The sequence below is a fragment of the Hyaena hyaena genome, unplaced genomic scaffold (genome assembly GCF_003009895.1).
Source record: "Hyaena hyaena isolate Hyena2069 unplaced genomic scaffold, ASM300989v1 scaffold_260, whole genome shotgun sequence".
In the NCBI taxonomy this organism is placed as follows: domain Eukaryota; kingdom Metazoa; phylum Chordata; class Mammalia; order Carnivora; family Hyaenidae; genus Hyaena; species Hyaena hyaena.
Genome location: NW_024080892.1, coordinates 148540 through 161944, shown reverse-complemented (window position 1 = coordinate 161944; position 13405 = coordinate 148540). Strand labels below are relative to the sequence as shown.

The window sequence follows — 13405 nt, the reverse complement described above, 5'->3', positions numbered from 1 at the left end:
AGTTCTCTTTAACTAGAACAGTCACTTAAGAAAAATACAATTTGCAACAGAAAGGTATGATGTCACTCAACCGTTCACCAGGTTTGTAACTTTGGGGAAGTTTTTAAACATCTCTCTGAGTTTGTATTTTTGTCTGTCAAATGTAAGTAAAAACTTCCTCAAGTGATGTTGAAAAGATTCCGTAATCGAACACACATAGGGAACCCAGCAAAACAACGCCCAGCAACCTGGTACAGCTTACCAAAGGCCTCTCTTTCCCCTTCACGAACCAGTAAGGCTTACTTGACTATGCTATGAAATTTCCTTTCTGTCTTTCATCTTTACCTACTTACCAACATCCTCATTGATCCTACGGCAATGGGTTTATCCTTCAATTCTGGATTGTCCCTCATTTCTACAGCTGCGTAGAAAGCATCCATGTCAATGTGCACTATAGTATTGTTCAGATCCCGGCTCTGTTCTAATTCCATTGCAAACCTGTCAACCTTAATTTTTAGAAAGTTAACATATTTTTAGCCAACATGATATATAGACATCATCAATCATAACATTAATCTCACTTGTAGTAGGTATCTATCTATCTATCTTTGTCCATCTATCCATCCATCCTTCCACCCACCCACCAACCCATCTATCTATGTATACATTTTTTGTTGAAGTTTCTCTAATTATTTATTTAAAAATTTTCATTTAATTAATCTCTACACCCAACATAGGGCTGAAACTCACAACCCCAAAGTCCAGAGTCACATGTTCCACCGACTGAGCCAGCCCGGTGTCCCTATCTACTCATACTTTATTGTTGTTTATTAAGGCTGGTAATTGCTTCTATTTTCATGAAGATGAGGAGTTGATTCTCAAATATCTTGCCCTACCAACTCTTTCATCTCTCAATAACTACAATCACATAATATGTACTTAATAAATATTTATTGAATAAATGAACTATTGTTAAGTGCTTGGATCAAATGATTCTTCTGTTTTATAAATTTGTACATCAACTAATGGTAAGTAAAAGCTTCAGCTTAGGTAAAATAAACAACTCTCAATGACTCATAACATTAACGTCTTAAAATAGAAACAAAGGAAATGTACAATGGAAGATTATACACTTTGGCATATTATGTTTATGCTGAGGAGTACTGTACAAGTGAATGTACAAATCATAATGTAAACATTCCCTCTGTAGAAGTGCTTTTTTAAGGCTAAAATTTGGTAACTGCTAGTCAATACAATCAAAATTGACAATTTAAGATATAATTTATTCTTTCAGGAAACCAATACATATGTCAACTATAATAGTGAAGAACCTTAATTTTTAAAGCATTTTTATTTCTCTAGAGAGAAAGAACTGGATTGATAAGAAGAAAGGGAAAGGAAAGGAGATAAAAATAACCAAAGTATGGCGGTAAGAAAAGGGTTATATAACATACATACCCATTTCCAAGTGTTCCTTTTTTGTGGCCTCTGCTATAGAGGCTGAAGAAGCTAAATCTGATTCCCAGCTTTCCCTACAGCCTAGGGTGGTGGTGTGACCATTTTGATCTATGATCACTTTGAGTAAGATGGAATACATAAGGAGCATGGAAGAGTGACTTTTACTAAACGATCAGTAGATAGCTTCATAGCAAAGGAATAAAAAACAGAGGGGAAAATAGTCAGATATAAGCAATAGGGGCAAGCTCTGGAATGAAAGCGATTCCATCATGTGGAGATTTCTATAGCAGGTTTTCTGAAAAGTGTAAAGTTGCAGGGATAATAATTCAGTATCTCCTCCTTGTTAGATTTCAACTTGCTTCCATTTTGGAGAATTTTTTTCATGGTCTTCCTTAGCATTATAGTGATGCTAGTTTCCCATTAGCTGCAGGTTAAGATTGCAACTTCTCTTTCAGAAATAATCTCCTGAGGAGTGTCTGGGTGGCCCAGTCGGTTAAGCATCCAACTTCGGCGCAAGTCATGATCTCATAGTTCTCTCTCTCATAGAGAGAGTTCCTTCTCCCTGTGCCCCTCCCTGGCTTGCACTCTGTTTCTTTCACTCTCAAAATTAAATAAACATTAAGGAAATTAAAAGAAATAGTCCCCTGAATCATATTTGCTTCCAGTAGCCATAGGGAACCTCTAGATGATTTGCTCCTGTTTAGGCTACAACTCACTGAGGTGCTCTGTGCCTTTTTCAGGCTGTTCCTCTGATTGAAATGCTCTTCCGAGTTCTGTCATAAAGCCTTGAGGGGGCAGCTGAGATACCTCTCTGTAGCTTAATTAGCTCTCTGTCTTCCATGCCACAGAACTTAATGTTTCCTTAGTTGTCTTCCTGCTGTTATGACGCACTTACTATATTAGATACTAAATTATGAGTTCTACCAGGATAAAGACTTGATTTGCCTTTAAATTCTTTTCTTTTTTTCTTTTCTTTTCTTTTATTTATTTTTGAGAGACAGCATGAGCAGGGGGTGGTCAGAGAGAGAGGGAGACAAAGAATCTGAAGCAGGCTCCAGGCTCTGAGCCAGCTGTCAGCACAGAGCCTGATGCGGGGTTCGAACCCACAAACCGTGAGATCATGACCTGAGCTGAAGTCGGATGCTTAACCGATTGAGCCACCCAGGTGCCCCAAAATTATTTTCTTATAAGAGAGAAAGAGGTGACACTTGTTGGAGAAAATGAATAACTTTTATACTGATACATACACAAACACACACACACACACTGTGGTTTAAAAAGAGGAAGTAGAATGTGTAGAAAAAGTTTGCAGAAGGCTGATCTCATGCAGTGAGACACCTAGTATGTGGAACTTTTCATCATTACTCCAATCTATCATCCAGATTTAAAACAACTATTTCTTCTAGTATGTCAATTTTAAATTAGAGAATAGCATCCTGACATAAAAAAAAAAAGATGTAGACAAATGATGGAGACTAATAAAAATAAGGGTGGGTTAAAAACTACTCTATATTAATCCAGATAATATACCTATGATATGAATCAACTGAGAATAAGGGAGCAACATTTGAAGTATCTTAACTCATAAATATTAGAAAGGAAAAAGATCATAAATAGAAGGTAAACCAAATGGAAAAAAGCTCTCCTTAGACTCATGCATTAATTTTATGACAGTTCCTTCAGCAATCTATTATCTTTTCTGTGCTTAAAGCAAAGGTACAGTTGGCAAAAGGAAACCTCCCCACTAAGTGACTCACACATTCCGCTCTCCTCTACTCTCATTAGTCACCCTTGTCTAAACACTGTTCTCTCTGCACCTACCAAATGTGCACTGCCCTGCTCTTCTCAAATTTCTTCTACTGAAATCCTCATTCATGTTTTCCTTTCTTCTATTTTCCCTTCCAAATGACTTCCACATTCTGATCTGAGCCTCTCACATGTATGTTATCCCTTCTGCCACAGCTCAGAACTAGTATGTGTGAATACAGTTAAGAGTAAGAGCTTCTTCTGGGTCTTCAGTTACATAATAGGGGGGCAAGTTAACCCGTCTCATTTTTCCCATTTTTGTAAAGTGGGACTAAAGCAATCCCCAAAGATTGGAAGAATTAAAAGAAGTACTCATGTAAGGTACTTATCCAGGGATATGGAAAGGGCTTAATGATATTACCTATCATTTTAAAAACAAGTGAGATTTATTGAGTATATCAAATGTGTCCTAGAACTATGGTGGCTAAATGTACAGATTAGAATCAATACTTCTGTGTTAACTCATTTAGTGATAAAAATAATTCTGAAGTGGTAATTATTATTCCCATTTTGTAGATGAGGAAACTAAACTTCAGTAAGAGGAAGTAATCTGCCCTAAGTAATACAGCTGTAAATGTTTGCACTAGACCCATAAACCAAGTTAGTCTTTTTTTTTTTTAATTTTTAATGTTTTATTTATTTCTAGGAGAGAGAGAGAGAGAGAGACAGAGTGAGCAGGGGAGGGTCAGAGAGAGAGGGAGTCACAGACTAAAGCAGGATCCAGGCTCTGAGCTGGCAGTCAGCACAGAGCCCGACGCGGGGCTCGAACCCACGAACCGTGAGATCATGACCTAAGCGAAAGTCGGACGCTTAACCGACTAAGCCACCCAGGCGCCCCTAAACCAAGTTAGTCTAAAGGCTGTGCTCTTTCCATTATTTTATAATACTTCCCTAAAATGGATTTTAAAAAGTCTTTAATATTGAAATAACTTCAAACCAAACTCAAAGAGTGTATTTTATATCGACACTGTTTTATTTACTTTTTTTTTTTAAATCCCCTTTTTGATTACATTCAGGAGACTTTCAGAAATACTGTTTTTCGTTTTCCTGACTTACTACTATCCTAAAAACTGTTGAATAAAGCCAAGTTCATAAAATCAATTGTTAAAATGGTCAAAATGCACAGATTTGCTGTGTAGTTTTCATTTAATAGAACATGAATATTTGTCTATTCTCTTTTGTTAAGTTTATTTATTTATTTGAGAGAGAGAAAGAGAGAGGGAGATAGTGAGCAGGAGAGAGGTGGAGAGAGGCAGAGAGAGAGGAGAACGAGCGCATCCCAAGCAGGCTCAAAGTGGCAGCCATGGGCCCGACGTGGGGCTCAATTTCACAAACTGAGCGATCATGACCTGAGCCGAAATCAAGAGTTGGACACTTAACCAACTGAGCCACCTAAGCGCCCCAGATATTTGTCTTTTCAATTTATTTATGAACCCATATTATAATAAGATGTTTCAGCAGCTACAAAAACGATTGTGCTTTAAGAAGTCTAAAGAGGGTAGGATGAAGTAGGGAACACTTAGGTTATGAATAAACACTGTGGGAGTTCATGACTGCAGAGGTTAATTACCTCAGCTTGACTAGCCACAATTTCCTACCATCAGAGCACACGTACAAAAATCTATTATTTGGAAATTTTATGACACTAGAATAGAAACACATTTCCCATGGAAAACCTCTCCTTCTCTCAGATCTTCTAGATACTTTAGAATTTCCTCAATCCCCTCCCATTTATACAATTTCTTTTAAAGGAAGCTCGACAAGTGAAACAATTTAACAATCAACATAAAAACATATTTCCTGCCACTCCCCTTGCAAAATATGTCAGAGTCCCTCATGAAATAGTCAACTAAAACTGTAACAAAATCTGAAGCTCTGTTACACAATATAAAGAATTTTCTAATACTTCAGATTATTAGCATATTCAAGGATATGAGTTTTAAAAAGTATGAACAGCAAAAGTTGCTATATTGCATGACTCATATGCATTATATTTTTAAAGCTTTATTAGAGATATTTGTATAGATTAATAAAACTCACAAAAAAGAGGTTGTGAAAATAAATTACCTAAGGATTAATATCAATTAAAAATGTTATACACAGAATGGCTTTTTTTTTAACTTGATGAAATGATGCTTAAATTTATGTGAAAGAAACAATGTGAGAAAAAAAATTTAAAGAATAGTAGTGAGGGAGGATATTAAACTATATTATTATTATTATTGAATAACTGAAATTACATGGTACTGATACAGGAAATGATTCAACTGAGAAGAGAGAAACAAATTCAAGTACAATGAGAATTTGGTATATGGAAGTGCCTCATTTCAATTCAGTGGAGAAAGGACTCACGATTCAATAAATAGTGTTGGGACAAATGAATCAGCATTTAGAAAAAATAATACTATTTAGGGAAAACATAAAACCCACCATTTAAGAAAGATAAAAAAACACCTTACATTAGAACAAATCCAAAACGGACTAAACAGAAACAAAATCTATAAAAATACTAAAAGAACATATAAGCTTGGTTATAAGGTTTAACTTTCTATCATAATACCAATGCCAAGAAAAAAATGTTTTCCATTACTGCTGATTTGATTACACAAATATTTGATATTGTATAGGAAAAAAAACCCTGCATAATTAAAAAAGGGACAACATATTGGGAAAATATTTATCACAAATGGCAGAGAAAAAAAATCCTTACTGTATGATAAAATGTATTAATCATGAGAAAAAGATACAAACTCCTCTAGAAACATAGACAAAGGATATTGCTTTGGACTGCCAGTTGAACCCCCAAATCCATTCTCTCTTCCTTTTATATTAACAGATTTTTATCTGGGCACATGACCATCAGGCTGGAAAATACATTATACAACTTCTGCAGTTAGGTATGGCCATGAAACTTTAATTCTTGTCAAAAGCATGTGAGCATGAGCACCCAGGTGGCTCATCTAGGTTAAGCGACAGACTTCAGCTCAGGTCATGATCTTGCAGTTCATGAGTTGGAGCCCCACGTCGGGCACCATGCTGATAGCTTGGAGCCTGGAGCCTGCTTCAGATTCCGTGTCTCCCTCTCCTTCTGTCCCTTCCCCGCTTGCACTCTGTCTCTCAGAAATAAATAAACATTAAAAATTAAAAAAATAAAAAGCATGTGAGCTGATGTAATGTGTGGAATTTTTCTTTCACTTGTTGAATAGCAAATTACTTGCCTTTGATTTTTGTCCTTCATTCTTTCTTCTTTACTGGGGGGCTGGAATATAGACTCGAGGTAATCCCATTTTATAAAACAGATAAGGATAACACTTAGGTGCTGAGAGAACAACACGATGTGGAACCTGGGTTCCTAAATTACTACAGTGAGCAGAACCACCCAATCAGTTGGGACTATTTATTTTTTTAAATGTTTATTTATTTATGAGAGAGAGACAGGACATGAGTGGGGTGGGAGCAGGGAGAGGGAAATACAGAATCTGAAGCAGGCTCCAGGCTCCAAGCTGTCAGCACAGAGCCCAAGACGGGGCTTGAACCCATAGAACTGTGAGAGCATGACCTGAGCTGAAGTTGGATGTGTAACTGACTAAGCCACCCAGCTACCCCAGGAAAACTTACGTGAGAAAGAAAGAAACTCTTCTCTGATCTGAACCACTGTATTTTTGGGATCTCTTGTGCCAGGTGCTTAGTCCATAGATTAACAGAATTAAAAAGGTAATTCCTATAGCAATGAAATATTAATGGCTAATACAAGGGAAGACATGCTTTTTCTGTCATAATCAAAGAAGGGCAAATGAAAATAACCATGAAATAATATTTGGATACTACCAGGAAAAACTAAAGGATTGATAAAATTAATAAAATATAATTTTAAACAAGTATGTGAGGAAACTAGCACTATTGTGTTGAAAATGTAAAACTATACAATCTTCCATGAAAGCAACAGGACAAGAGTACAAGGATATATAAATAAGAACAATCATCACAAGGTTTATATATAAAAACAAAAAACTGAAACCCATGTGGGATAAAGCAAAAAATTATGATATCTCCATACAGTAAAATGCTATGATGCACTAAAAATGCTAATTTTGGGGGGGGCGCCTGGGTGGCTCAGTCAGTTAAGCGTCTGCCTTAGGCTCAGGTCATGATCTCACAGTTTCTGAGTTTGAACCCCGCATAGGGGTCTGTGCTTCAGCTCAGAGTCTGGAGTCAGCTTTGGATTCTGTGTCTCCCTCTCTCTCTGACCCCACCTCTGCTCCTACTCTCTGTGTCTCCAAAAGTGAATAAACGTTAAAAAAAATTTTTTTAATCATAATTTGAGAAGACAAAGGCAAGTGATCTTTCTTTATGAGAGCAGACCACTTATCACATAAGATAAAAAATTAGCTTGCTGCTCTAGGAAAGCATATATGAAAAAAATGACACATTATAATTTGGCAAAGAAAACATAAAATTTGGCATCTCTAAACTCTATCACCAGAATTGTTTGGCATAGATGCATATAATTTTATCATCATGTTACAGCCTAAACTGCTTTGTTAAATTGAATCCAAGTTTGATAGAGGATAAAAGCTGTCTTTAAAAGTAAACTTTATTTAAAAAGATTTTAAAAATAACATATAAAAGTAAACTTTAGTTTTACCAGCAAAACCTTGATTACTTGCATTCTCAATCTTCTATATGATGCCTGATAATGTTGCTCTACTCAAAGTTTTCTCCTGAAATAGCTTTTAAATACCAGAAGAAACTCTTGAGTATTTATTCCCTGAGGATACTGGAGAAACAAAAAGCCTCCAAATTTTCAGAAGTCTGGTGTTTTATTTTAAAAATTCATGCACATTTGGCATTCAACCACAGTTTTAGTACAACCCAATTATGTCTTAAATTGCTTTGTAATTTAATTAGTTAACATGTTCCCCCAAATCTTTTTTGCAAAATCAGCACTGAAGAAAACATGCCACAATTTAGCTTGTGGTCTTTCGCAGCTGCAGAGTGTGTGTGTAATAAAAAGAACAGAAGCTTTGGATTAAATCTTAGCTCTGAAGCTAGACAAGTAGTTTACCCTAATGAAGGTTCCGTTAACTCTTCTGTATAATGGAGGAGACAATGCCTAGGTATGGAGTCTTTATGTCACAGAGTAGAGCAATATTTAACAAAGTATGCATATTTGTTAAAGTTCATCCTTTACAAAACAACGAACATTTAAATTTTACCTTGTTTTCTGTTGTGACTTGACCACGATGCGTTTTTAACTAGCAACTGCTATCCTACCACCTTCCACCTTATTTAGTAATTAAATCAATACCTGTAATTGTGCTTTCCTTAGTTGTTGGCTGGTAATTTGAGCTTTTTGTTGCATCATATTTTCAATTCGTTGGTTAACTTGCTTTTCCTTCTTGAGCTCATTTCCATAAAATTTGGACCCCTTTGTAAGAAAACAAAACAAAGCATAAGAAAGTATCAGAAAGAAAAGCATCCCTGTAGTATAATCATGGTAGTTAAGTATATAAACTAGAATCACAATAACTGAATTCAAAACTTAGCTCACTACTTGCTAGCTGGGTGACCCTAAAACTACCTAATCTTTCTATGTCTTAATTTCCTTACCTGCAAAATGAATTTATGGTTACCTACCTCACAGGGTTGCTGAGGTAGTAATTATATACTATAAACTCTGAGAGGAGTATAGATCTGCACTCGGAAAATAACAATGTGTCCTAGACAGTATCCATGGGAACATATTCAAAGCCTCAGTCAGTCATTTGGGTTATCAGTTATCCCCCTCACTTTTACTTAAAAAGCACTTACAAAATTTTAGGGCACCTGGGTGGCTCAGTTGGTTAAGGGTTCAAATTCAGCTCAGGTCATGATCTCATGGCGCGTGCTGACAGTTCAGAGCCTAGAGTGTGCTTCAGATTTTGTATCTCCCTCTCTCTCTGTCCCACCCTTGCTTGCACTCTGTCTCTCAAAAATGAGTGTGAAACTTTTTTTTTTAAAAAAGCATATACAAAATGTTAACGTTAGTCATTAAAGAAAATGTAGAAAATCACCTCTATCATTCCATCGCTGAACACAACATCTATCCACTCATCAGGGTGATGGACTTTTTTTAAATGTTAATTATTTATTTTGAGAGAGACAGAGACAGAGAGAGAGAAGGAACAAGAGCAAGCAAGCAGGGGAGAAGCAGAGAGAGAGTGGGAGAGAGAATCCCAGGCAGGCTCTGCACTGTCAACAAAGAGCCTGAAACTGGGCTTGATCCCACAAACCCCGAAATCATGACCTGAACCAAAACCAAGAGTCAGACACTTAACCAGCTGAGCCACCCAGGTGTCCTAGGTTGATGGACATTTAGATTATTTTTACTTTTTGGCAATTATGAGAAATGCTAGAATGAACATTGATATACACATTTTTGCATGGACATATGTTTTCACTTTCCTTAGGTATCCAGGAGTAGAATCTCTGTGCCATATGGTAACTCCATTCTAAACCTTTTAAGAAACTGCCAGACTGTTTTCCAAAGTGGCTGAACCATTTTACAATCCCATCAGCAAAATATGAGGGTTCTAATTTTTCTATGTCCTTGTCAACATTTGTTATTGTCTGTATTATAGTCATTCTAGGTTATAATAGTGTGAATTGCACCTCGCTGCGGTTTTAATTTGCATCTTTTCATGTGCTTATGGGCTATTTTTATATCTTTAGTGAAAGTCTATACTTTTTGCCCATTTTTAACTAGGTTGTCTTATTAACAATTTGTAAGAATTTTTGTATATTCTAGATAAAAGTACTTTATCAGAAAAGTATTTTGCAAATATTTTATACTGCTATGTGGCATATTTCATTTTTAATTGCATCTTTTGAAGTGCTGAAGTTTTCAAATGTGATGAGTCTAACTTGTCACCTTTTTCTTTTATTGACTGTGCTTTCACTGTTGTATCTAAGAAATGCTTGCCTAACCAAAAGTCTCAAAGACTTTCTCATATGTTCATTAAGTTTTACTGCTTTAGCTCTTACATTTAACTTGATTTTGGGTTAAATTTCTATATGGTGTGAAGTGAGGGTTTAAGTTCATCTTTTTTTGTGTGTGGATATCCAGTTGTCCCAGCATCATGTGCTGAACAGAGAAATCTTCTGCCTTGGTACTCTCATCAGTACCAAGGCAAAAATCAATAAAGTATCAATACAAAGATTTACTTCTGGACTCTTAATTCTACCCCATTATTCAGATTTTCTAGCCTATGGCAGTACCATACTATCTTGGTAACTGTAGCTTTATAGGACGTTCTTAAACAGGAAAGCGAAAGACCTTAATGTTTGTTCCTTTTCAAAATTATTTTTGCTATTTTAGGTGTTTCACATTTCCATATAAAGTTTAGGGTCTGTTTATCAATTTTGGCAGGAAAAAAAGCCCCTTGAATTTGGATGAAGAATTACTTTGAATTTATAGATCAATTTGGGGAGAACTACCCTCTTAAAAATGTTGAGTCTTCTCCTTCTTGAACATGGGATGATTCCATTTTTAGATTTTTACTTTCCCTCAACAAACTTTTGTTATTTTCAGAGTACAACTGTTGTACTCCTTTTGAAATGCTTAAAAGTTTCTATCCATAAACATCATGTTATTTGTGAAGAGACAGTTTTAGTTCTTCCTTTCCAACCTAGATGCTTTTATTTCTTTTTATTGCCTGACTACACTGGCTAGAACTTTCCAGACTATGCTGAATAGAAGACATGAGAGTGGACTTTCCTGCCTTGTTCCTGATTTTAGGAGAAAAATGCATTCTTGAAATAAATCTCACTTGGTCATGGAACATAATCTTTTTTTAAAAACATATTTTTATGTTTTATTTATTTTTGAGAGAGAGAGAAAGAGAGAGAGAGACAGCACGAGCAGGGGAGGGACAGAAAGAGAGGGAGACACAGAATCTGAAGATAGGCTCCAGGCTCTGAGTTAGCTATCAGCACAGAGCCTGACACGGGGCTTGAAGCCATGAACTGCAAGATCATGACCTGAGCTGAAGTTGGATGCTTAACTGACTGAGCCACCAAGGCATCCCCATAATCTTCCTTTTTTTATACTGTTGGATTCAGTTTGCTAACATTTTGTTAATGACTTTTATGTTTATAATGATCTATAATATTCAGCTTGTCTGGCTATGGTATCAAGGTCATACTGGTCTCACAGAATGAGTTGGTAAATGTAACACACTTCTTTATTTTCTGTGGAATACTGGTATTATTTCTTCTTTTTTAATGTTTATTATTTTTTTCAAATGTTTATTTATTTTTAAAAGAGAGAGAGACAAAGCATGAGCAGGGGAGGGGCTGAGAGAGAGGGAGACACAGAATCTGAAGCTCTAAGCTGTCAGCACACAGCCCAATGCAGAGCTCAAACTTGTGAACTGCAAGATCATGACCTGAGCCAAAGTTGGACGCTTAACCTACTGAGCCACCCAGGTGCTCCAGTATTATTTCTGCTTAAGTGTCATATAAAATTTACCACTTAAGCCATCTTGATCTGCTGTGGGTTTTTTTGCAGGAGATGAGGGGGAGGGGATTTTTAATTTAATTTCTTTCATTATTAAAGGGTCTATTTAGATTTTCCATATTTTCTCGAGTCAGTTTTGGGATATTGTAAATTTCTAGAAATTTTCCCAATTTATTGGGATTTGTTTTAAAATACTCCATCTTCTACTTCCAAAATTCAGTAGGGAGGGGTGAAATAGATGAAATAATTGCAAATATGTTGATGACTGTTGATGCTGGGTGATGATTACCTAGGAATTCATTTTAGTATCTAGTTTTTGTATGTTTATAATTTTCTGATAAGTAAAGGCATCTGAGTGGCTTAGGTGGTTGAGCGTCTGACTCTTGATTTCAGCTCAAGTCATGATCCCAGGGTCATGGGATTGAGCTCCATTAAGCTCCATATTCAGCATGGAGTCTGCTTAAGATTCTCTCCCTCTCTCTGTCTGCCTATCTCCCTGACTCATACTCTCTCTAAAAAAAAAAAAAAAACACAACAAAAAATGTTTCTGATAAAAAATTTAAAGAAGTTGCATTTCTGTGAAGCAGTAACAATTAGAAAATTTCAATTTAAAACAGATATTTATGATGAACTCCCCAATGTCCCCAACCTAGAGGAATACATGTTATATAAAATATATAAATATTTTAACATATATTAATATGTAAGATATACATAAGGTATATATTTTATATGATTGATACATATCAATCAGATGATATGTATATACAGATCTATGATTGGTATAGATATCAATTGATATGATTGATACAGCTTACCTTTTTTTTTTTTTTGCTATAAAGTAGTCTTTTATTTTTTTATTTTTTTTTTTTTTGATTATCTATTTTATTATTTGGAATTAATAGACTTGATTTTATTGAGCACTTTTAGGCTTACAAAAAGGATTCGCAATGTGCATTTCAGATTCCTCCATGTCTTTTTGTGGTTTGATAGTTCATTTCTTTTTAGTGCTAAATAGTTTTCCCTTGGATGGATGTACCATAGTCTATCTATTCACCTCTGTTGAAGGCTGCCTTGCTTGTTGCTTCCAAGTTTTGGCAAATAAGAATAAAGCTGCTGTAAACATTTATATACCGGGTTTTGTGTGGACATTTGTCTCTAGCTGGTTTGGGTAAATACGAAGGGCCACATTGCTGGATCATATGGTAAGAGAATGTTTAATCTGGCAAGAAACTAAAGCTGCCTGGCAAAGTGGCTGTACCAGGTGACGTTCCCACCAAGAGTGGATGAGTTTCTTCCTGTTGCTGCACCTTCTCACCAGGCATCTGGTAGGATCAGTTTCATGTATTGCAGTCAAATAGGTATGCGGAAATAGCCCATCATTTTTTTCATTTGCAATTTCCTAATGAGCATGATCTTGAGCTTATTTACCATCCATCTATCTTCTTTGGTGAGGTGTCTGTTCAGATTGTTTGCCCATTTTAAATTGAGCTCTTTTGTTTCCTTTTTGTTAAGTTTTAAGAGTTCTTTGTAGATAGCAGTCCCGTATCAGGTATATGTTTTACAAACATTTTCTTCCAGTAGGTGGCTTGTTCTTTCATTCTCTTAACAGTGTCTTTCACAGAGCAGAAACCCAACATAACAGTTTTTTTTTTTTTTTTTTTT

General features: G+C 35.8%; 1 protein-coding gene across 4 annotated transcripts in view; it reads right to left on the bottom strand.

Moving 5' to 3' along the window:
• POLK (DNA polymerase kappa) overlaps nt 1-13405 on the bottom strand; it is a 73959-nt gene that overhangs the window by 33730 nt on the left and 26824 nt on the right. For 3 of the 4 annotated variants that reach the window (XM_039245547.1, XM_039245549.1, XM_039245548.1), the window contains 2 exons: nt 8552-8671; nt 333-485 (listed from right to left, as the gene is read on the bottom strand). In XM_039245547.1, the coding sequence (XP_039101478.1) occupies nt 333-485; nt 8552-8671 (273 nt within the window). Of the gene's footprint in view, nt 1-332; nt 486-8551; nt 8672-13405 lie in introns of those variants that run through there. The other variant, XM_039245550.1, reaches the window with a different exon arrangement.